The sequence below is a fragment of the Cnephaeus nilssonii genome (assembly GCF_951640355.1).
Source record: "Cnephaeus nilssonii genome assembly, chromosome: 24".
NCBI classification, from domain to species: Eukaryota; Metazoa; Chordata; class Mammalia; order Chiroptera; family Vespertilionidae; genus Cnephaeus; species Cnephaeus nilssonii.
In genome coordinates, this window is record NC_137095.1 from 8305536 (window position 1) to 8328289 (window position 22754).

A 22754-nucleotide genomic window follows, 5' to 3' on the forward strand; every position below is an offset into this window, starting at 1 on the left:
TTGGCTCAGTGGATAGAGCGTCGGCCTGCGGACTGAAGGGTCCTGGGTTCGATTCCAGTCAAGGGCATGTACCTTGGTTGCAGGCACATCCCCAGTAGGAGGCGTGCATGAGGCAGCTGATCGATGATTCTCTCTCATCGATGTTTCTAAATCTCTATCCCTCTCCCTTCCTCTCTGTAAAAAATCAATAAAATATATTTAAAAAATAATAATAATAAAATAAAAAAAGAGGTTGATCAGATGGGCCCTTCTAGTGGGGAGTTAATGAACGTGAGACGTGGGTCCGTGGGGTGTCCATGGATGGGGGAGGACCTGGATCCTTCCCCAGCAGCTCTGACTCCATGGCCTCTGGGACCCCACATTCTGCTGGTCCTTCTTCCAGGACCTGGTCTCTGTGCCCACAGCTCACAGGGGCCCTTGGCTTGTCTCCCTGCCTGTCCCCGCCTGGCCCCCTGCCTTCTCCACCCAGGGGGACCCTCCTTTAACCCGCACTTCCTCACTGGGTGATGCTGGAGACACAGAACGTCATACCCTGCCACTGTGTCACCACCTGCCCCCCTGGGACAGCAATGCCAATCTCGCAGGATTAGGGAGATGTTCACACAGGGCTTGGCTCCTAACAGGAACTCACCGAGGTATTGCTTAGTCTTATTTGTTTGTTTTAATATATTTTTATTGATTTCAGAGAGGAGGTGGGAGAGAGAGAGAAACATCAATGATGAAAGAGGATCACTGATCAGCCGCCTCCTGCACTCGTCCTACTGGGGCTCAACCCACAACCTGGGCATGTGCCCTGACCGGGAATCGAACCTTGACCTCAACCACTGAGCCACACTGCCCAGGCCCCAAGGTATTACTAAGCCACCTGGTTCCCATCTTCATGTGAATGCAACCTGTCTCTCCATCTCAAGGCGAACCACCTGCTGACTGGCATGGGAACTAAAGGAGGGGGTTTAGGAGCGCCCGAAGGTCACAAAGGTCACGCTCAGTCACACTGTGCACCGGGAAGGTTCTGTGAACGCTCCCATTCCTCAGCCCCACCTCATGTCCCATCTGTCATCTGACTAATTCGTGGGGTGAAGCAAAGTGGACACGTTAATCCCATAGCTCAGTAAGCTTTACTCTCACAACAAGGTCACGTTGTTAAACTTTCTTCAATGAGCCAATCAATGAGTCTCTCTCATCACTGGTGTTTCTATCTCTCCCTCCCTCTCCCTTCCTCTCTGAAATCAATAAAAATATATTTTAAGAAAAATAGAAAATGGACAAGAGCTCAATCCTCACGGGCAAGTCTGTTGCTGCGGCAGGTACCTGACTGGCCGTCCTGCTCCCCAGAACCAGCCCTCCCAGGACGCCGGCCTTGACTGGGGTTACGCCCCGACCATCGTGTACCACTGCCTCCCTAGCAGCCCAGCCTGTCTGTTCCTACAAGGTCAGCAGCCCCGAGTGCAGGGCTGGGCTCGGGCCCACCCCACAGACGCGGCTGATTCAGGGTCTGTGTTTGTGCTCAGGACTTCCGCAGGGGCCTGCCCAACTGTGCCTGCCAGGCCATGCCCAGGCTCCGTGGTTCTCACCCTCATTTTATTCCTCCCTTGGAGCCCAGATCTTCCTGCTGCTTTCCACCCAGTGTCCCTTGTTTTCTCCCCAAGGTTTGAAAAAACTGGTGAGGCCCTAGCCGGTTTGGTCCAGTGGATAGAGCGTCAGCCTGCGGACTGAAGGGTCCCGGGTTCCATTCCGGTCAAGGGCACATGCTGGGTTGCGGGCTCAATCCTCAGTGTGGGGCATGCAGGAGGCAGCGGATCCATGATTCTCTCTCATCATTGATGTTTCTACCTCTCTCTTCCTCTCCCTTCCTCTCTGAAATCAATAAGGGCCGGTGTTCCTCGAAGGTTAGAGCGTCAGCCGTGCACCAAGGGTCCTGGGTCTGATTCCCGGTCAAGGGCACGTACCTGGGTTGCATGTTAGATTCCCCAGCCCGGGTGGGCATGTGCAGGAGGCAACCAATCGATGTGTCTCTCTCACATCAATGTTTCTCTCTCTCCTTCTCCCCCTCCCTCCCTTCCCTTCCACTCTCTCTAAAAACCAATGAGCCCCTAGTCGGTTTGGCTCAGTGGGTAGAGCATCGGCTTGCGGAATGAAGGGTCCCAGGTTGGATTCCCATCAAGGGCACATGCCGGGTTGCAGGCTCAATCCCCAATGTGGGGCATGCAGGAAGCAGCCGATCAATGAATCTCTCTACATCATTGATGTTCCTGTTTCTCTCTCCCTCTCCCTTCCTCTCTGAAACCAATAAAAACATATTCTTTTAAAATTATGTTGCTATGAAAAAAGCTCCTAGATTTATTGAATTTCGAGTCCCTCCTGCAGTTGCCTGGGCAGGGCCAGACCAAATGGTACGGCCCGCGGGCCTGACGTTCCCCACCCGACTGAGGGAAAAGGAGTCAGTGCCCCTGACTAAATAGTCAGCTACTGCATGTGTGTTGTTGTTTTTTTGTTTGTTTTTGTTTTTGTTTTTAATATATTTTTTATTGATCTCAAAGAGGAAGGGAGGGGGGAGAGAGAGATAGAAACATCAATGATGAGAGAGAATCACTGATCGGCTGCCTCCTGCACACCCCCTACTGGGGATTGAGCCAGCAACCCCAGGCATGTGCCTTTCACCGGAATCGAACCTGGGACCTTTCAGTCGGCAGGCCGACGCTCTATCCACTGAGCCAAACCAGTCAGGGCGAGGTACCGCATGTTTTAAAGGTTCTCGTGACACGCCGGTTGGAAACCTCTGGTCTCCATCACGGAGGCAAGCCCAGTGATATTTACGACATCTTCCCGAGGACTGTCCCATTCATTCCCACATGCAAATCAGAGCTGCCACTTCCTCGAAACACCCACTGGTGATGGAGTCATTCATTCCCTGAGCTGAGCATCATGCCCACGAGCTGCCTCAGAGTCATCCAGCCCTCATGTCCCTCCTGAGGTGGGGAGGCCACTGTCACGCCATGGTATGAAGGAGGGAATGGAGGCCCAGAGAGGGTAAGCAGCTTGCCCAAGGTCACCCAGCCAGAAAGCAGTAGGGCCGGGACTTGAACCCTGGCCCCTTAGAGCCTCTGTGTCCAGGTACTACATTTCTCATCCTTCTCCTCCTTCTCCTCCTCCCCCTCCCCCTCCCACTCTCCCTCTTCTTCTTCTTCTTCTTCTTTTTCTTCCTCCTCACCCTCATCTCCTCCTCCTCCTCCGCCGCCTCCTCCTCCTCCTCTTCCTCTTCTTCTTCTTCCTCCTCCTCCTCCCCCTCCCCCTCTCCCTCCCCCTCCTCTTCTTCTTCTTCTTCTTCTTCTTCTTCTTCTTCTTCTTCTTCTTCCTCCTCCTCCTCCTCCTCCTCCTCCTCCTCACCCTCATCTCCTCCTCCTCCGCCGCCTCCTCCTCCTCCTCTTCCTCTTCTTCCTCCTCCTCCTCCCCCGCCTCCTCCTCCTCCTCCTCCCCCTCCTCCTCTTCTTCTTTTTCTTCCTCCCCCTCATCTCCTCCTCCTCCTCCCCTCCTTCCTCTCCTCCCCTCCTCCTTCTCCTCCTCCTCCTCCTTCTTCTTTTTTTATCATCACCCGAGGATATTCTTCCATTGATATTTAGAGAATGGAAGAGAGAGGGAGATAGATAGAGAGAAACATCGATGTGAGAGAAACACATTGGTTGGGTGCCTCCTGCACGAGCCCCGACCAGGGCCCAGGGCCGGGGAGAAGCCTGCAACCGAGGTACGTGCCCTTGGCCGGAATCGAACCCAGGGCCCTTCAGTCCGCAGGCTGAGGCTCTATCCACTGAGCCAAACCGGCTGAGGCCCATGTTCTCCTTGGAGTCTCCTGGCAGATCAGGGCAGTGGGCAGGGCCCGCCAGGAATAGTCATTTGCAGACAGAGGGAATAAGGTCCGGAGAGGTTACACATTCTGACCAAACGTGTGATGCCAGAGCCACCCCCAAAACTGGTGAGTCCTGGCCTGGAGCCCTTGTCACTATCTCCAGCTGCTCCCAGGATGCTGAGGGTGATCTAAGAAGAGGGATGGGCAGAGGGGACTCTCAACCCACAGCACCCCCACCCCCTTGTCCGTCAATATGGCCGTGATGCCCTGTCCCTCTCCCCTGGGGAGAGCACCATCCTGCCCCAGTCACCCTCCCTGTCATCCTCGCTCATGTAGGCACCCACGTTTGGGAGGAAGTGGCTGGCTTCCTGGGGAAACCCCCACCCAGCCCCATCAACCTGAGCGACCGGTTTCTTAAACCCCAGTCTCAGAGGACAAACCCAGAATTCCAGCCTCCCGATGGTCAGTAGAATCACGGGGGAGGGGTGGGGAGGTGGCCTAGAATCCTCTAGTGGTAGGTGGATGAGAGGGGGGAAAAAGCCAGAGGGCAAAGGGGAAAGGTCGACCTCTTCACTGCTCTGCAAAGCCCAGATCAACTCACCTCTTCCATGAAGCCCACCTTGATCACCCCATGCCCCCTCCCCCAGCCCCCAAGCCCTCAACTACCTAGGAAAGTGCTTGCTTCTGCTTTAACCACTGGTGCAAATTACGTGTGCCTTGTACTTGTCACCCTCTAACATACTACATGTTTGACTTAGCCATCTGTTTGCTTTTTGTCACCCCCCCCACACACACACACACACACACACAAAACAAGTGCAAGTTCCATGAGGACAGGCATTTTGCCTCTTTTGCTCACTGGAATATCCCAGCACCTAGAACAGTGCCTGGCACACAGTAGGTGCTCAGAGAACATCATCCACCCCTTCCTTCATCCTTCCAGAACATGCTCTGAGGGCCTGCTCCTCCTCACCTGCACTGTGCTGTGGGCAGGGCAGAGAGTTATAAATGAGACGTCACCCCTGCCCGGCTGGCATGGCTCAGAGGTTGAGCGTCGACCTATGAACCAGGAGGTCACGGTTTGATTCCCAGTCAGGGTTCCCAATTCCCAGCCTGTGCCCCTGACCGGAATTGAACCCAGGACCCCTCAGTCCACAGGCAAGATGCTCTATCCACTGAGCCAAACTGGCTGGGGCTGTCTGTGTCTTGAAGCAGGCTGCTTCTCCTGGGAAGGGGAGGGGACACCCCGGTGCCCTGCCCGGGTTGCGGGCTCGATCCCTAGTGTGGGGCATGCAGGAGGCAGCCGGTCCATGATTCTCTCTCATCATTGATGTTTCTCCCTCTCTCTCTCTCTCTCTCTCTCTCTCTCTCTCTCTGCCCCCCTCTGCCTTCCTCTCTGAAATCAATAATAAATATATTTTTTTAAAAAGACATCACCTCTATCCTAAAGGAGCTCGTGGCCCCGTGGGGATGGATGACTCCAGAGGTGTGTGTGCCCCCACCCACCTCACCCCCAAAGGTCCAGCCCTCGCCTCCCTGCCCTCCATTCACTCCCCTTGCTGTGCCCTCAGATGTCTCTCATACCTGAAGTCCGACCTTTCTGGCTCTGCCCAGAGGGGCCACGCTGTGTAGTGAGATCACACAGCCCCGTGTCGGACTCCAGCATGTTCCCCGGCCTCTCTGAGGACTCAGTTTCTTCATCTGCAGGATGGGCTCCCATGTACGCCTGGCAAGGGTTGCTGATCATTAGAATACCAGAGGCCCGGTGCACGAAGATGGATCGCCCCTCAGAGGGAGGCCCCGCCCACCCGCTGCTTTGGGGCGATTTAGGAGCCCCCCCCCCATTGATTGCCCCGCCGGGAGGTGGCCTGGGCCTCCCTCTGCCCCCCATCAATCTCATCACACCTGCCTTGGCTGGCCTGGCGCCAGTGGGTGTCACAGCGTGGTCGTCTGGTCCATCGATCCGCTGTTTGGCCATTCGGTCGATCTGAATATTACGCTTTTGTTATTATAGAAGACGATGTTTAAAGGGTCCGGCCACAGCAGGCACATAATAACTGGGCCCTCTGGCTGGCATTGTTCCTGGGGTGTCTGGCTGTGTCTCTTTAAAAAATATATAATAGCCGAAACCGGTTTGGCTCAGTGGATAGAGCGTTGGCCTGCGGACTCAGGGGTCCCAGGTTCGATTCCGGTCAAGGGCATGTGCCTTGGTTGCGGGCACATCCCCAGTGGGGGGTGTGCAGGAGGCAGCTGAGCGATGTTTCTCTCTCATCGATGTTTCTAGCTCTCTATCCCTCTCTCTTCCTCTCTGTAAAAAATCAATAAAATATATTTAAAAAATATATATATATATATATAATATATTGTTATTGATTTCAGAGAGGAAGGGAGAGGGAGAGAGAGAGAGAAACATCAATGATGAGAGAGAATCATTGACCGACTGCTTCCTACATACCCCCTCACTGGGGATGGAGCCCACAACCCGGGCCTGTGCCCCTGACCGGAATTGAACCCAGGACCCCTCAGTCCACAGGCAGACGCTCTATCCACTGAGCCAAACTGGCTGGGGCTGGCTGCGTCTTGAAGCAGGCTGCTTCTCCTGGGAACGGGAGGGGACACCCCGGTTCCCTGTGCTGGTGCAGGGAGCCACGTTCCAGTCCCCAGCACACTGGTCAGGCGCTCGGCTCCAGGGGTTGTAGGTGGCGTCTGTGGCTTGTACAAATCTGGGATCCAAACTGGCAACAATTTTTTTTTCAAATCCAGCATCGGCGAGGGGGCGTGGGTACCACTCTCACACCTGAGCCAATGAGGTGCGTGCTTTGTTTGGGGGGAAATTTAGCGGTGTGCCTCAAAACAAGCCTGCCTCTAGGAAGGCATTGAAACCTATGCCAAGACTTGTGTGCCTGGATGTTCAGGACAGTGACATTTGTCATCCCAGTCAAATAAAAAACCACCTCGCTGCCCTGTCTGGTTTGCTCAGTGGATAGAGCGTCGGCCTGCAGACTCAAGGGTCCCAGGTTCGATTCTGGTCAAGGGCATGTACCTTGGTTTCAGGCACATCCCCCAGTAGGAGGTATGCAAGAGGCAGCTGATCGATGTTTCTCTCCCATCGATGTTTCTAACTCTCTATCCCTCTCCCTTCCTCTCTGTAAAAAATCAATAAAATATATATATTTTTAAAAACCTCACTGCCCAACACCAGGGACTGGCTACATAGAGCATGGTCTATGCTGCCATTTAAAATGATGTTGTAGCCACCCTAACCGGTTTGGCTCAGTGGATAGAGCGTCGGCCTGTGGACTCAAGGGTCCCAGGTTCGATTCCAGTCAAGGGCATGTACCTTGGTTGCAGGCACATCGATGTTTCTCTCTCATCAATGTTTCTAAGTATCTACCCCTCTCCCTTCCTCTCTGTAAAGAATCAATAAAATATATATATTTTTAAAAATGATGTTGTAGCCTAACCAGCATGGCTAGGAGGTCCTGGTTCAGTTCTTAGTCGGGCCACCTGCTGGGCTTGCAAGCTCGGTCCCCAGTGAGGGGTGTGCAGGAGGCAGCCAATCAATGATTCTCTCTCCTCATTGATGTTTCTATATCTCCCTCTTCCTTCCTCTCTGAAATCAATAATATTTTTAAAGGAGCGGGGGGGGAGGGGGGAAGGCATTGCCACCGGGTATGCAGGGGTCTCCACAGAGGTCAGGGCGCCCCTACCCACTCATCGTCCTGTTGGCCCTGCTCCCGTCGCTGTCCCTTTTCCCAGCGCCTCTGGGCCCCCGAGGCAGGGGACGGGAGGGGGAGAGGGGGGGCGGGGGGGGCGGGAGCCGGGCCGCGGGTCCCCTCCCCGGCTGGGCGCGAGCGATCGGGCGGCACCTGGGGCAGCAGTTCCACCACTCGCTGGGGCCGCCCCGCCCCAACCCTGCCCGGGTTTTATAAGCCCGTCCGCCTCCGAGCGCCCGATTCCGGCCGCAGCGCGCCCGGCCCGAGTCCCCGCAGCGCCCGGCCAGGGGTCCCCGCAGCGCGCCCGGCCCGAGTCCCCGCAGAGCGCCCGGCCAGGGGTCCCCGCAGCGCCCGGCCAGGGGTCCCCGCAGCGCGCCCGGCCAGAGGTCCCCGCAGCGCCCGGCCAGGGGTCCCCGCAGCGCGCCCGTCCCGAGTCCCCGCAGCGCCCGGCCAGGGGTCCCCGCAGGGCGCCCGGCCCGAGTCCCCGCAGCGCGCCCGGCCCGAGTCCCCGCAGCGCCCGGCCAGGGGTCCCCGCAGCGCCCGGCCAGGGGTCCCCGCAGCGCCCGGCCCGGGGTCCCCGCAGCATGGCCTGGAACACCAACCTGCGCTGGCGGCTGCCGCTCACCTGCCTGCTGCTGCAGGTGGCCATGGTGGTCCTCTTCGGCGTGTTCGTGCGCTACAGCCCCGAGGCCGACGCCCACTGGATCGAGGCGAAGGAGCCAGGGAACCTGTCCAGCGACCTGGAGAACGAATTCTACTATCGCTACCCCAGTAAGTGCCGCCGCCCTGCAGGCCCACGGGCAGCGCATCCCGGCCGGCCGGTCCCCACCCGGCGCGCCGAGCTTGGCTTGGCGGCGCTGGGAACCAGGGCGCGCACCAGGGCGAGCGTGGGAGGAGAAGCCGCCCACAGCCCGGGCCCCGCCCCGCTCAGGCACGCTCCCTTCTAGGAATCGCGCTGGAGAAATGGCCAGATGGGCAACCTCCTTTTTCCTGTTGGAAACAGAAATAGGAGCCCTAGCCAGTTTGGCTCAGTGGATAGAGCGTTGGCCTGCGGACCGAAGGGTCCCAGGTTCGGTTCCCTGGTCAAGGGCACGTACCTCCATTGCAGGCTCCCCCCACCCCCTCCCACCCCAGTTCAGGGTGCATGCAGGAGGCAACCAATCCATGTCTCTCTCTCACATTGATGTTTCTCTCTGTCTCTCCCTCTCTCTCCCACTCTCCCTAAAAATCAATGGAAAATATCCTATCCTCAGGTGAGGATTGAAAAAAGCAATCTGAAAAAAAAAAAAGAAAAGAAAAGAAAAAAGCAATCTGGGTAAGCTCATCCAGGCGCCATCAAAGGCCCCCACCTTCTTTGTTAGAGAGCCCTGCCTGATGTCCCCAAAAGACACAAGCCCCATCTTAGTCACCAGCCACGGGGTGACCCTGGCTCCCTTGCCCAGCTGGCTGTGCCATCCTGTCCTTGTCCAGGGCCACAGGGATGGCTCCTTGGCCTGCCAGGCCTGCTGCTGGGAGAGAGGAGAGGAGTGTGGGTCGGTGGCCCCACCCTCTTTGGCTGGGAGAGGGAGAAGGAGCGCCCCCAAATTCTCAGGTACCCAAGCGCTGAGGTTAAGAGCCTGCCTTGGCATCACCAGACCTCCCTGCTACCACGGCTCTGCCATTCCCCAGGTGGGTGGCTTTAGGCCAATGTCAGCCACGCTGAAACTCTGTCCTCACCGGTGGAATGAGAATGACACATCAGACCGACCTGCCTCCCAAGGGAGGGGTGAGAGGCTGGCGGGACAGTGCCAGGCATGGAATCCTCACTTCATGGTGGAAAATCCCTAGAAAAGCAACTCAACCCAGGAGTTGGGAGGATTCCCCCATCCCCACGAACAGAGGGCAATAGAGCCTGGACATTGGAATGCAACAGATCTGGGTCCATCACTAAATGGAGGGAGCCGGCTCCCTAGCCACGCTGAGCCTCAGTATGCCCATCTGTGAAATGGGGATGCTATTTAACGCCCAGGTCCTTTAGGAAGATGGAAGGTGGCAGGCGCCTGGGAGGGCACACCTCTGAATGCTGGTATCCAGTTCCCTCATAAGGGCCTGGGTGCTCCGTCGCTGAATGTATTTAAGGCTCAACATCTCTTTTGAGAGGTAACCAAGGCATATCTCCCTGAATATTAGTTTCAACTCGCACCATTGCACTTCCTTGGGGCTGTCCTCACTTACAAGGGTTTTTGCATTGTAAATGCTCTCTGGCATGGCATTTGTTGTGGTGCAGGAAATGGAGCTTAGAGACTTGCCCCAAGCTCTCAGCTGGTCAGTGGCACCTGCGGGGATGGAGCCACGGCTCCTCCCCCCACCCCCAGCCCACCTGCTTTACCCCCCCCCCCCAATACTCTGTGGCATTGCCAGCCCCTGGCTATGTCCTCAAGAGACTTTGCAGCAATGGCATGGTTCTGCGGACGGCCCTGAGTGTGGGAGAGATGGGCACAGAGCCTTGGGGAACTGAGGGCCTGGCCAGCAGTCCCCAAAGGGGGCAGTTTAGGCGGGGCTGGCCTACAGAGATCGGAAGGGGCAGGACCCAGGCAGCTTCGGGGCACCACTCCTGTGCCCATGCAGCAGAGGGGAAGGAGCTGCCATGGCCCATCGGGGTGGGAAACTTTGTCTTCAGATTTTGGAGATTCCTGAGACCTATCCTGGGAGGGAAGAGTGAGCTAGGAAGCAGGTGCGGACGCGGAGAGTGAGAGCAGCTGTGTACTGGTGCCCCCTGGTGGCAGCTCTGAGGATCGCAGCCAGCGTGCCACCCTGCCCCATTAGGGACCCCAGGTTGAGAGAAATGGTTCTGGGCGAGGCTGCTTGAGTCCCCGCCCCCTCCCTCCCCCCCCCCCCCCCCCCCCCAGGCTGGGGAAAGAATGGGCAGGAGGGGTGTCTTACCAACTTCCATTGACCTTCAGCAAGTCTCGAAATCAATTGCTGGTCAGTCCTGAAAGAGAAAAAGAGAAAGAGTAGCTAACAGGATCGAGCAATTGCTAAAGAGCCAGGCTTATGTCTGGGCATCGGTTGGATGCTCTCAGCCACACACGTATCCAGTGGGGTACCCCATCTCTCCCCCGCCCCCGTCCTCTTCAGCCTTGACCCTGCCCCCAGGGTCCTCATACCACCAGACAGCTGACACCCCTCTCCTCCAAAGGCCCCCACATTCTGTTCCTCCCACCTCCCTGCCAGTTCTCAGCTTCTGTCTCCCCCTCATCGCGTTCACTTTCTGACTCACAGCTCCATTTGCAGGCCTGCCCAATCTCAGACCCCAGCTCCCTCGCACACAGCCCAGCCGGCCCCCACTCCTCATGCCACCCTGCCCATCCCTCACCACCCCCAACCCCGGCCCGGGGGTGGTCATCTCAAACCCCCACAGTCAGCACCAGACCCAGCACTCCCTCCCACCCCGCAACCTCTTCCCACTTCCCTGTGTTTATCAGCAGCCCCGCCAGCTCCCCTCCCTGAGCTGTGGTCTGAAGATGTCACCTCCCGCTGCTTCACACCTCTCCCCCGGTCTGTCTGTCACCCATCGCGTCTGTTCTTCCCAAGAATAACCACAGCGCCAGGCACGCTGCGCCACACACATTAGCTCCGTGTCCCCACCGCAGTTGGAAACGTGCTGACCCGTGAAATGCGGGAAGACGCGGAGTCAGCGGCACGCTGTGGATGCCGGGGCGAGCTGCTGTCTGTGGGAACTCACACAGAAGCTCAGAGCTCAGGGCGCCCGGTACTGGGGTGAGACCCACAGCTCTCCGGCATCAGCTTATGTGCCCTCTCCCCTGCCCCTACCCTGCAGGGTGCCCGTACCCCATGGCTGCCCCCGCCGTGGCCAGGCTGCAGTGGGCACCAGGACCTCTCCGCCTTTATGGGGCTGCTGCCTCACCTGCCTGTGAACTCCCACCTGGGGTTCTCTGACTGCTGCCCAGCGGGCACAACCACTCCTTCATTCATGGATATTTATTGATTTGTTTTTAAATATATTTTTATTGGTTTCAGAAGAAGGGAGGAGGGAGAGAGAGAAACAGAAACATCCATGGTGAGAATCATTGATCAGCTGCCTCCTGAATGCCCCACACTGGGGATCGAGCCCGCAACCAGGGCATGTGCCCTGACCGGGAATTGAACCATGACCTGCCAGTTCAGAGGTCAACCGCTGAGCCACGCCAGCCAGGCATCTTACCTAATCTTCTTACCTAATAATTCTTACCTAATAATAGACTAACATGTAAATTGACCATACCTCCACTACACCCATAGCCAATCAGGAGTGAGTATGCAAATTAACCCAACATGGAACATTCAGGCATGGAGCAGCAGGGAGGGGCAGGATGCCTGCTATGAAGGGGAGGAGGGCGGAGGAGGGAGCTACAGGAGCGGTGCTCCGCCCAGGAGCGAGGACTTGCAGGCTCCCTGGCGGCCGGGAGCGAAGCCAGGGGAGGGAAGGCCTATTCTTGCACGAATATCATGCGACAGGCCTCTAGTTCATGGGTATTTATGGAGAGTCTTCGTGGCACTCTCTTAGGTGCTGGGGAACACCAGAGTGAACACAGTGGGCGCGGGCCACACAGACAAACGCAACTGCACATGGTAATGAGAGCTAGAAAAGAAAGAAGAGGGGTGCCCTGAGAGAACCGCCTTTATTTTTTTAAAAATGTATTTTTGCTGATTTCTGAGAGGAAGGGGAGAGAGAAACGTCCCTGATGAGAGAGAGCTGGCATCACCCGCGGCTGCACCCTCCCCACAGGCTTCCAGGACGTGCACGTGATGATCTTCGTGGGCTTCGGCTTCCTCATGACCTTCCTGCAGCGCTACGGCTACAGCTCCGTGGGCTTCAACTTCCTGCTGGCGGCCTTCGGCATCCAGTGGGCGCTGCTGATGCAGGGCTGGTTTCACTCCTTCCACGAGGGCTACATTCTCGTGGGCGTGGAGAAGTGAGCGTGGCTGGGGCGGGGCCCGGTGGGTGAGGGGCGGGGCCTCGTGAGGGGCGGGGCCTGGGCGAGAGGCGGTGTCTGGGTGGTGAGGCAGGCTGGGGGCGGGGCCTGGATGAGGGGCCGGATGAGGGGCGGGGCCCTGTGAGAGGCGGGGCCCAGCGGTCTGGATGGAGGAGCTGGGTGAGGGGCGGGGCTCTGGGAAGAGGCGGGGCCTGTGTGAAAGACGGGTCCAGGGGTAGTGTCTGAGTGGTGGGGCAGGCTGGGGGCGGGGCCTGAGTGAGGGGCGGGGCCTTGTAAGAGGCAGGTCCAGGGGCAGGCTGGGGGTGGGCCCGGGGGGTGGAGCCTGGGTGAGGGTGGGCCCAGGGGCGGGGCCTTGGAGTTTTGGGGCTTTGATCCCAGTCCTATTCATCCAACCTGGGGACCCCGAGCCTGGAGCCTGTGACATACACCACACGTGCACACACACACACACTCTGCTTCCTGACCAGCGAGTCTCCAGGATGGGTGGGTGTTCTAAGGGTGTCTCCCTCCCCCGCCCCCTAAGTCTGAGGCCGCAGGGACACCTCAGCAGCTCCTTTCTAGGGGCGGGGCCTGGGTCTTTCCTCCTGACACATAAAAATTACCCTGAGAGCCCTGACCGGTGTGGCTCGGTGAATAGAGCGTCGGCCTGCGGACTGAAGGGTCCCAAGTTCGATTCCAGTCAAGGGCATGTACCTTGGTGGTGGGCACATCCCCAGGAGGGGGTGGGCAGGAGGCAGCTGATCGATGTTTCTCTCTCATCGATGTTTCTAGCTCTCTCTCCCTCTCCCTTCCTCTCTGTAAAAAAATCAATAAAATATATTTTTTGTAAAAATTGCCCTGAGAGAGACCGCTGCCCACGAGCCCCTCCCGGACCTGTCTCCCCACAGCCTCATCAACGCCGACTTCTGTGTGGGCTCAGTCTGCGTGGCCTTCGGGGCAGTTCTGGGCAAAGTCAGCCCTGTCCAGCTGCTCATCATGACCCTCTTCCAAGTGACCCTGTTCTCAGTGAATGAGTTCATCCTCCTCAGCCTGCTAAACGTGAGCAGGGGTCAGAATGGGGGCGCAGGTGGCGGGGGCACTTGGGGAGACGGCAGAGGGGTAGCGGAAGAGAGGGCTGGGGAGCCATGCCGGCTGGATTCGGTTCAACCTTGGCAAGTCTCAACCAGGGGTCGGCAAACGGCAGCTCGCGAGCCACATGCGGCTCTTTGGCCCCTTGAGTGTGGCTCTTCCACAAAATACCACGGCCTGGGCGAGTCTATGTTGAAGAAGTGGCGTTAGAAGACGTTTAAGTTTAAAAAACTTGGCTCTCCAAAGAAATTTCAATCGTTGTCCTGTTGATATTTGGCTCTGTTGACTAATGAGTTTGCCGACCGCTGTATAACCCTCTGAACTCAGCGTCTTCGTCTCTAGAGTGGGACCAGTGACATTTATCGGGCATGCTTACAGCCTGGGCTCAGGGATCCCCACTCTCGCCCCTCCCCCGTGGATTGGTCTGTGGGAGCCCCAGGCTCCATTCCGTAGCCCGTGAAGTCAGAGACAGCTGGGCATTGTCTGTGCGTGGCGTGGTGAGGGTGTCGGGGGTGGGGTGGGGTGGGAGGAGAAGGCATCAGAGCCTGACTGGCCCCTTGGACCCAAGGTGAAGGACGCGGGGGGCTCCATGACCATCCACACATTCGGCGCCTACTTTGGGCTCACAGTGACCTGGATCCTCTACCGGCCCAACCTGTACCAGAGCAAGGACCGGCAGAGCGCTGTGTACCACTCGGACCTCTTCGCCATGATCGGTGAGGCCGCCCTAGGGATGGAGGGCCCCCGTGATGACCGAGGGCCACCATGGTGGGTGGGGCCGTCATGGGGAGCCCAGGCCGCCCACTGCGGTCACACTGACCTCCACACGGCGGTCACTGCTGGTTCCCCGTGGGGGAAGGGCACAGGGAGGTTGCTCACAGACCCTTCCAGAATCCCCCAGGCGTGGGCAGCCACCCTGCGGTACCCATCCTGGGCGGGCGCTCCATCGCCTCCCTTTGCCCATTCATTCCAGAGGACACACATGTCAGCCACCCACTCTGGTCTCTTAAAACCTAGCCGGTGTGGCTCAGTGGATAGAGCGTCGGCCTGTGGACTGAAGGGTCCCGGGTTCGATTCCGGTCAAGGGCACGTACCTCGGTTGCAGGCTCCTCCCCGGCCCGGGCCCTGGTCGGGGCTCGGGCAGGAGGCAACCCATCGATGTGTTTCTCTCACATCGATGTTTCTCCCTGTCTCTCTCCTTCCCTTCCACTCTCCCTAAAAATCAATGGGAAACTATCCTCGAGGATTAGCAACAACAACAAAAACCTAGCCCTGCATTCAGGGAGCGCCTCACAGTGTCATAGAAGAGATAACCCCCCTCCCGGCCCCCCCACCCTGGAGAGAAAGACTCCCCGTGGTGCGGTGGGAGCAGGTGGGAGGCAGGTGGCTCAGTCACGGGTCGGGGTAGACTTCCTGGGGCGCAGATGAAGGTTAGTGGGGGTGAGGTAGTGAGTGAGGCAGGGAGGACCTTCAAGGAGAGCCCCCAGCATGAGTGCAGTGACAGGGGCGGAAGACGGCCAGGCATGGCCCGGACATCTAATGCCTCTTCTCCCGCCCCCGGTCCCCCCGTCTGGTCTGGCCAGGCACCCTCTTCCTCTGGATGTACTGGCCCAGCTTCAACTCAGCTGTGTCCAACCACGGAGACGCCCAGCACCGAGCGGCCATCAACACCTACTGCTCCTTGGCAGCCTGCGTGCTGACCACGGTGGCGCTGTCCAGCGCCCTGCACAAGAAGGGCAAGCTGGACATGGTGAGCCGGGGGCGGGGGGGCAGCGGGGGGGGGGGCCTGGGGAGGGGGGCAGCTGCCGAGGGCTCTGTGAGGCAGGCAGCATGAGGACCCTCGCGCCCGTTGCGGGGAGAAAGAGACGGAGGCTCAGCGGGAAACGCTTTGTCCCGGTTGCACAGCTGGTTTTCAGCAGAGCTCTGACTCCCCGCCCGCCCTGCCCGCCCTGCCAGGTGCACATCCAGAACGCCACGCTGGCCGGAGGGGTGGCCGTGGGCACCGCCGCCGAGATGATGCTCATGCCGTACGGCTCGCTCATCGTCGGCTTCATCTGCGGCATCGTCTCCACGCTGGGCTTTGTGTACCTGTCGGTGAGGCCCGGAGCACACTGGAGTCACTACTCCTGATCACGGAGGGAAGGGGGGATGCAAGGGGGGGGGATGGGGGGGCAGGAGGCTGGAGAATCCTGGGTCTCTGTATTGGGACCTCCAGAATCCTGGCCTCCCCACCCCCAGCCTTAGCTCTCGGCCTGAGCAGCACCCCTCCCCGCCCCCCTCCTCCCCGCTCCCCACCAGCCATTCCTGGAGTCCCGCCTACGGATCCAGGACACGTGTGGCATCCACAACCTGCATGGCATGCCCGGCATCATAGGCGGCATCGTGGGTGCTGTGACGGCGGCCTGCGCCAACATTCAAGTGTATGGACAGGAAGGGTAGGTATGGCCCGGCTGGCGTGGCTCAGTGGTTGAGCGTCGACCTATGACCCAGGAGGTCACGGTTTGATTCCCGGTCAGGGCACATGCCAGGGTTGCGGGCTCGATCCCCAGTGTGGGGGGCGTGCAGAAGGCAGCCGATCCACGATTCTCTCTCATCACTGATGTTTCTCTCTCTCTCTCCCTCTGCTTTCCTCTCTGAAATCAATAAAAGTATATTTTTTTTAAAAAGGAAGGGTACAGATGGAGGAGGTGCAGGGGACCAAGACCGTGTCTCTCTGCTGGTCCTTCCCCAGCTGGACGACTCTTTCCCATGGGTCTCTCTCCCCAAGCTCTGTCCTTCCACAAACGTCCGATCTCCCCGCTGCCCCCATTTTGCAGATGGCAAGGCTGAGGCCCGGGACGTGTTGAACACGGGCGCCCGCTCCCGTCTGTGGAGTGGCAGCACGTGGTTCCGTGGCCTCCCGGAGGGGCCCTGACCAGCCTCCTGTCTCCACCCCAGGCTTGCCCACGCCTTTGACCTTGAAGGCTTCAAGACTGACTGGTCCGCGAGCCTGCAGGGCAGTTTTCAGGCCGCGGGCATCTTCGTGTCCCTGGCCATGGCCCTGGTGGGCGGCCTCCTTGTGGGTGAGTGGGGGGGTGGCTGGGCCCGGGGAGGCGGGGCCGATGTGACGCTCTGTGGTCGGGGCGCCCATGAATTTGTACCAGAGGTCAGCCAGGAGCCACCGGGACCCTTTGACTCTGCCCTCGTGGCCATAGGGCTGGAGAAGCTGTCCCCGCTGAGGGAAAGGGCTGGGTTAGGCCGAGAGGAAGTGGGCCCTGACCTCTGGTGACCTCTGACGTTCCTCAGGAGGCATTTTGAAATTACCCATCTGGGGCCAAGCTTCTGATGAGAACTGCTTCGAGGATGCTGTCTATTGGGAGGTGAGTTCTCTGGACTTATCCCCCCCCCTCCCCAAACCCCACCCCCAGCACAAAGATGCTGTCACCCCGCTCCCCTGAGCTGGGGCCTGGGGAGCCAGGCGCTAAGGGGTGGGGACAGAATCGGAGGCTGTGTCTCCTAGGGTTGAAGGCTTTCATCTAGACTCTAGAGCAATGGTTGCCAACGTGGGGCACATGCCCCATAGGCGGGCAATGTGATTTTTAAGGGGGGCAATTTGAGAATGAGTTACTAACAGTGAACTTTTGCCCTAGCCGGTTTTGCTCAGTGGATAGAGAGAGAGAGAGAGAAACATCAATGATGAGAGAGAATCATCGATCAGCTGCCTCCTGCACGCCCACACTGGGGATCGAGCCCGCAACCCGGGCCTGTGCCCTGACCGGGAATCGAACCGTGACCTCCTGGTTCATAGGTCGGCGCTCAACCACTCAGCCACTCCGGTCGGGCTGGTTCTGTATTTTTAAAACCATACCAAGATTTTCAGGGTAATTTTGTTTTTTAATCTACTGATTTTTAGAGAGAGTGGAAGGGAGGGAGGGGCAGAGAGAGAGAGAGAAACATCGATGTGAGTGAGACACATCGATTGGTTGGTTGCCTTCCAGATGTGCCCCGACCAGGACCGAGGATCGAACCTGCAACCCAGTATGTTTTCTTGAACAGGAATCGAACCCCTGACCCTTCAGTAGCAGGGTCTAACCACTTAGCCACTCTAACCACTTAGCCACACCAGCCAGGACAAGGGTAATTTTAACTAATATCCACCATAAACCAGTTTTGTATGTAACTAATACATACACCTTTTAAAATCACTCTCTTTACATTAATTTTTTAAATTATAAAACGAATAGGAGCTCATTAAAGAAAATCTGGAAATAAAGAAAAATAGAAAGAAATCCCATCACCCTCATTCAAGCACTGTTAATATTTTTAGTATATTTCCTTCAAGTCTTTTTTTTTTTTTTAATTTCAGAGAGGAAGGGAGAGGGAGAGGGAGAGATAGACACATCAGTGATGAGAAAGAATCATTGATTGGCTGCCTCCTGCACGCCCCACACTGGGGACCGAGCCTGCAACACAGGCATGTACCCTTGACCGGAATCGAATCCAGGACCCTTCAGTCCACAGGCCAACGCTCTATCCACTGAGCCAAACCGGATAGGGCTCAAGTCTTTTTGTTTGTTTGTTTTTAAATGATCTGCCTAGATTTTTCTTATATAGCTGAGATAGTATTATACACCCAATTTGGTCTCCTCCTCCTTCTCTTTATCTGTCACAAGAAGTGTTCGGTTTCATTAATTCTTACTAAACTCTCTTTTTTAGCAGCATAATTATTTTCACTCTATATTTAAAGTCAGAACTTAAACTATTTTAGACACCACAGTTACAACCCACATGGATTTAATGCTAATGAAACAAACTAAAAAAAACACACCATCAATTCCCTTATGTAGATGTTCACTCCAGGTTCTGTTGTGATCATAATAATTTACTAGAGGTTTGGTGCACGAAATTTGTGCACTGGGCGGGGGGGGGGGCTGTCCCTTAGCCCGGGCTGCACCCTCTCGCAGTCCGGGAGCCCTCAGGGGATGTCTGACTGCCGGGTTAGTGGGCCTAAGCTGGCAGTCAGACATCCTTACCACTGCTGCGAGCTCCTGCATTGAGTGTCTGCCCCCTGGTGGTCAGTGCATGTCATAGTGACTGATTGTTCCACCTTTCAGTCAATTTGCATATTAGCCCTTTATTATCTAGGATTCTAAGTTCACACCTTTTTCCTGCTGTATACCCTTCAGCCGCACTCTGATTTGAGTAATAGAATTCTGTGCCTGAGGAAGTGAGCCACTGTTGGGCAGGACTCTGGGAGGTTAATCTAGAAGATGACTGCCCAGAGGGAGGAGGGAGATAGCAGTCTTTAAGATTAAATTCCAAGGCATGGCTGACACTCTCCACCCCACACAACTGACAGACCCCCTTCCGGCCTCCCCCACCTTACTTTTTGTTTGTTTGTTTGTTTGTTAATCCTCAACCAAGGATATTTTTCCATTGATTTATTTGTATTTATTTATTTTTTAATTGATTTTTTTTTTTTTACAGAGAAGAAGGGAGAGGGACAGAGAAACATCGATGAGAGAGAAACATCGATGAGAGAGAAACATTGATCAGCTGCCCCCTGCACACCCCCTACTGGGGATGTGCCTGCAACCAAGGTACATGCCCTTGACTGGAATCAAACCCTCACAGGCCAACGCTCTATCCACTGAGCCAAACCGGTCAGGGCTATTTGTATTTATTTATTTTTAAGAAACATATTTTTTATTGATTTCAGAGAGGAAGGGAGAGAGGAATAGAAACATCACTGATGATAGAGAATCATTGATCGGCTGCCTCCTGCATGCCCCCCACTGGGGATGGAGCCCGCAACCCGGGCATGTGCCCTTGACTGGAATCGAACCGGGACCCTTCAGTCCAAAGGCTGACGCTCTATTCACTGAGCAAAACCAGCCAGAGCTATTTGTATTTACTTAGTAATATATATCTTTTTATTTTTCCATTGATTTTTAGAGAGAGTGGAAGGGAGAGGGAGTGTGAGAGACACATCAATGGGAGAGAGACACATCGATTGGTTGCCTCCCACACATGCTCTGACCGGGGCCAGGGATTGAGCCTGCAACCGAGGTACATGCCCTTGACCGGAATCGAACCTGGAACCCTTCAGTCTGCAGGTTGACGCTCTATCTATCCACTGAGCCACACCGGCTAGGGCCCTCACCTCACTTTTGGAGCTGCCTGCCTGAGGTTCAGGGAGCTTATCATGCTGTCTTGCCTCTCGCCAGGCACACAGGTGGGGTCAGCACAACCGGAATCCGCCCCCCCCCCCCCCGGCCGGGTTATCAGCCTCTCGTGTGCCTTTACAACACTCGAATGCCTTCCCATCGCTCCGTCTCATCCTGTAGTGCCCAGCACCCTGGACAGTGGCGGACGTGAACTAGGGGCTTGATACACACAGTCAAGGTTGCCCTGCTCCTCGGCGTACAATCTACACGATGACCACTAGGTGGCGGCCGCCACACACCATTTGCGGCTCCCAACTTGCCCAGGCTGTTCTAGTTCCACGAGGGACACCCGCCCAGCCCTGGGCCGGGTCCTCGGGGTCCTCCTCCCAGCTGCCTCCTCTCTCTGCAGGTGCCCGAGGAGCCCAAGAACGCTGCCTCACATCCTGAGGACTCTACCCTCAAGGCACCAGAGCCCTGAGCCCCCAGGGCAGGTGAGAAGCAGGTAAAGGTGAGCGTGGCTTGTCAGTGGGGGATGGATGGGCAGGTTCCCCCAGTGGGGGCCCAGTCCTGGGAATCAGGTACGACCAGCAAAGGGGCAAAGAGAAAGCATCAGAGACATAGAACATAACCCTCCTGCCTGGAGTGGAGTGGGCACGCTGGCAGTGGGAGAGACGCTCGGGGTCAGACCGCGGGTGCTCTCTGCTCTCCAGGGACTCAGTCTCCTTTACTTTTTATTTTTAAATATATTTTGATTGATGTCAGAGAGGAAGGGAGAGGAAGAGAGAGAAACAGAAGCATCAACGATGAGAGAGAATCATCGATCGGCTGCCTCCTTACAGCTCCTGCTGGGGATCGAGCCCGCGACCCGGGCATGTGCCCTGACCGGGAATCGAACCGTGTGACCTCCTGGTTCATAGGTCGATGCTCAACCCCTGAGCCACGCCGGCCGGGCCTGAGTCTCATTTATAAAAATGGGGAGGACTTTTCTATTCATTCCACCTTCTCGAGCAAGATCCTTCCTTCCCGCCTCCTTCCTACCAACTAACATTTCCTGCCCCTCTGGGGAGGCATCGAGCCCTTTCTCCAGCCTTCTGAATCTAACCCTCCAGAGACCCCCCCCAAAAAAAAAACGGGTGCAATTACTCCCCTCCCTTTATTTATTTACTGACTTATTTTTCCTCACCTGCGGATATTTTCCCATTGGTTTTCAGAGAGCGTGGAAGGGAGAGGGAAAGACGGAGAGAAACATCGATGTGAGAGAAACACATTGACCGGTTGCCTCCTACACACGTGCCTGGGAATCAGGCACGTGCCCTTAACCGGACTTGAACCCGGGACCCTTCGGTCCGCAGGCCGACGCTCTATCCACTGAGCCACACCGGCCAGGGCCTCCCCTCCCTCGAACAGACGAGGGAGTGAAGGCTCAGAGAGGTTCCAAGTTTCCTCGTCACACAGCTCACAAGCGGGTGAACTGGGTCTTTCCGGGTTATCATCATCATCGCTCTCGTTATCATTATTTGTGCTCCTGGAGGCCAGAGCTTGGAAAGCGCTGTGTGTGTGTGTGGGGGGGGGGGGGCGCAAAAGGCTGAGTGATGTGGCAGGAGAGGAGCTGGGGGTTTAAGGAAAGAGAAAAGCCAGGCTGTGACCAGTTGCTTCCAGAGTTCACCCCACCCCCTAAAGCAGGCGTCCTCAAACGACGGCCCGCGGGCCACCTGCGGGTGTTTTTGCCGTTTTGTTTTTTTACTTCAAAATAAGATATGTGCCGTGTGCAGAGGAATGTGTTCATAGTTTTTTTTTTTAAACTGTAGTCCGGCCCTCCCACGGTCTGAGGGACAGGGAACTGGCCCCCTGTTTAAAAAGTTTGAGGACCCCTGCCCTAAAGGGAAAGCTGCCCGACCGGGGCTGAGCAGGACCTGACCTTGGCCCCTGCTCTTGGCTCTCTCCCTGCAGGCTCTGCAGAGAGTCCCGGTGCCCAGGAGGAGCCGGTGCCGGCCACGCTGGGCACACAAGGACAAGGGGAACAGCACCCCGCCTGCTGGCATGGCCCCGGGTGCCGCCACCCTTGCTCCCCTTCGCTGCCTGGAAATGGAGAAGGAGGCGGCGTAGACAAAGTGGGCGGACAGGCCAGGTTCCGGCGGCCCGAAGCCGGCCACCGGGGGTCCCAGTGGCCTCATTCAGGAGCGGGGAGCGGGGCTGAGCCTGGAAGTGGAGCCAGCCCTCGTAGGTGACAACTTGACTGCCAGCCCCCCCCGCCCCCCCAGCGGCTGGGTTCGTGGCCTGCACCACCCATGTTCCCTGCCCCCCTCCCCCAGACCTCTCCTCGCCATGTGCCCATGGCGGCCTCTGTGAATAAATGTTCTAGGCGTTCTTTGTAACATGGGTGCGGATACTGCCAACCGTTTGAGGGAGAACAGGATGCAGGGACCTGGCTTCCAGCCCCAGTCCTGACTGCCCACCCCAAGCTGCCATCCACGCCGCAAGGGGAATGATCCCAGGCTTCGGGGGGAAGAATTTGGGGTGCTGGAGCCGGCCCCTGCCCGGAGCCCCCTGGCAAGGCTCAGCTTCTGATTTCACATTAGCCATCCCAGAAACGCACCCATGTGAAACGGCCCATGCCTCCTGTGCCCTGGTGGCTTCTCAGAGTGGGTCCCCTGAGTAGGGTTTTGGAGGCTGAATAGGAGTTTACCAGAAGCGACAGCATGGGCAGAGAGTGGTGGGAATCGAGGGAAAGAGAGGTGAGGCAAAAATGTGGCGGCTGGGGACTAAGAAGCAGAATCCAGATCTTTTGAGGCGCAAAGACCCCCTTCCTGCCCCGTCACAATTCACATACACACACACACACTCAGGCATCACTCCCCTTGCCAAAGGGGGGGTGGAGGAGGAGGAGGAGGAGGAGGAGGAGGAGGAGGAGGAGGAGGAGGAGGAGGAGGAGGAGGAGGAGCCGCAACTCAATCTATTCATGTTCCGGCGAGGAACACCCCTCATTTTCCATGCTGGGGAAGAC

The 22754-nt window shown here is 57.1% G+C and overlaps 1 protein-coding gene across 2 annotated transcripts; it reads left to right on the forward strand.

The window, feature by feature from the left end:
- Nucleotides 1–7794: 7794 nt before the first annotated feature.
- Nucleotides 7795–22575, forward strand: RHCG (Rh family C glycoprotein). Of its 2 annotated transcripts, none has more exons than XM_079763999.1 (11): nucleotides 7795–8331; nucleotides 12329–12515; nucleotides 13424–13574; nucleotides 14173–14320; nucleotides 15188–15354; nucleotides 15561–15698; nucleotides 15903–16039; nucleotides 16542–16666; nucleotides 16890–16963; nucleotides 20160–20252; nucleotides 21701–22575. In XM_079763999.1, exons 1-10 carry the CDS (start codon nucleotides 8145–8147, stop codon nucleotides 20226–20228), a joined length of 1383 nt encoding a protein of 460 aa, XP_079620125.1. In that variant the 5' UTR covers nucleotides 7795–8144; the 3' UTR covers nucleotides 20229–20252; nucleotides 21701–22575. The 2 variants fall into 2 exon arrangements, with proteins under 2 accessions (XP_079620125.1, XP_079620124.1); XM_079763998.1 differs by having other exon boundaries at nucleotides 20160–20258; nucleotides 21701–22574.
- The last annotated feature ends 179 nt before the right edge of the window (nucleotides 22576–22754 follow it).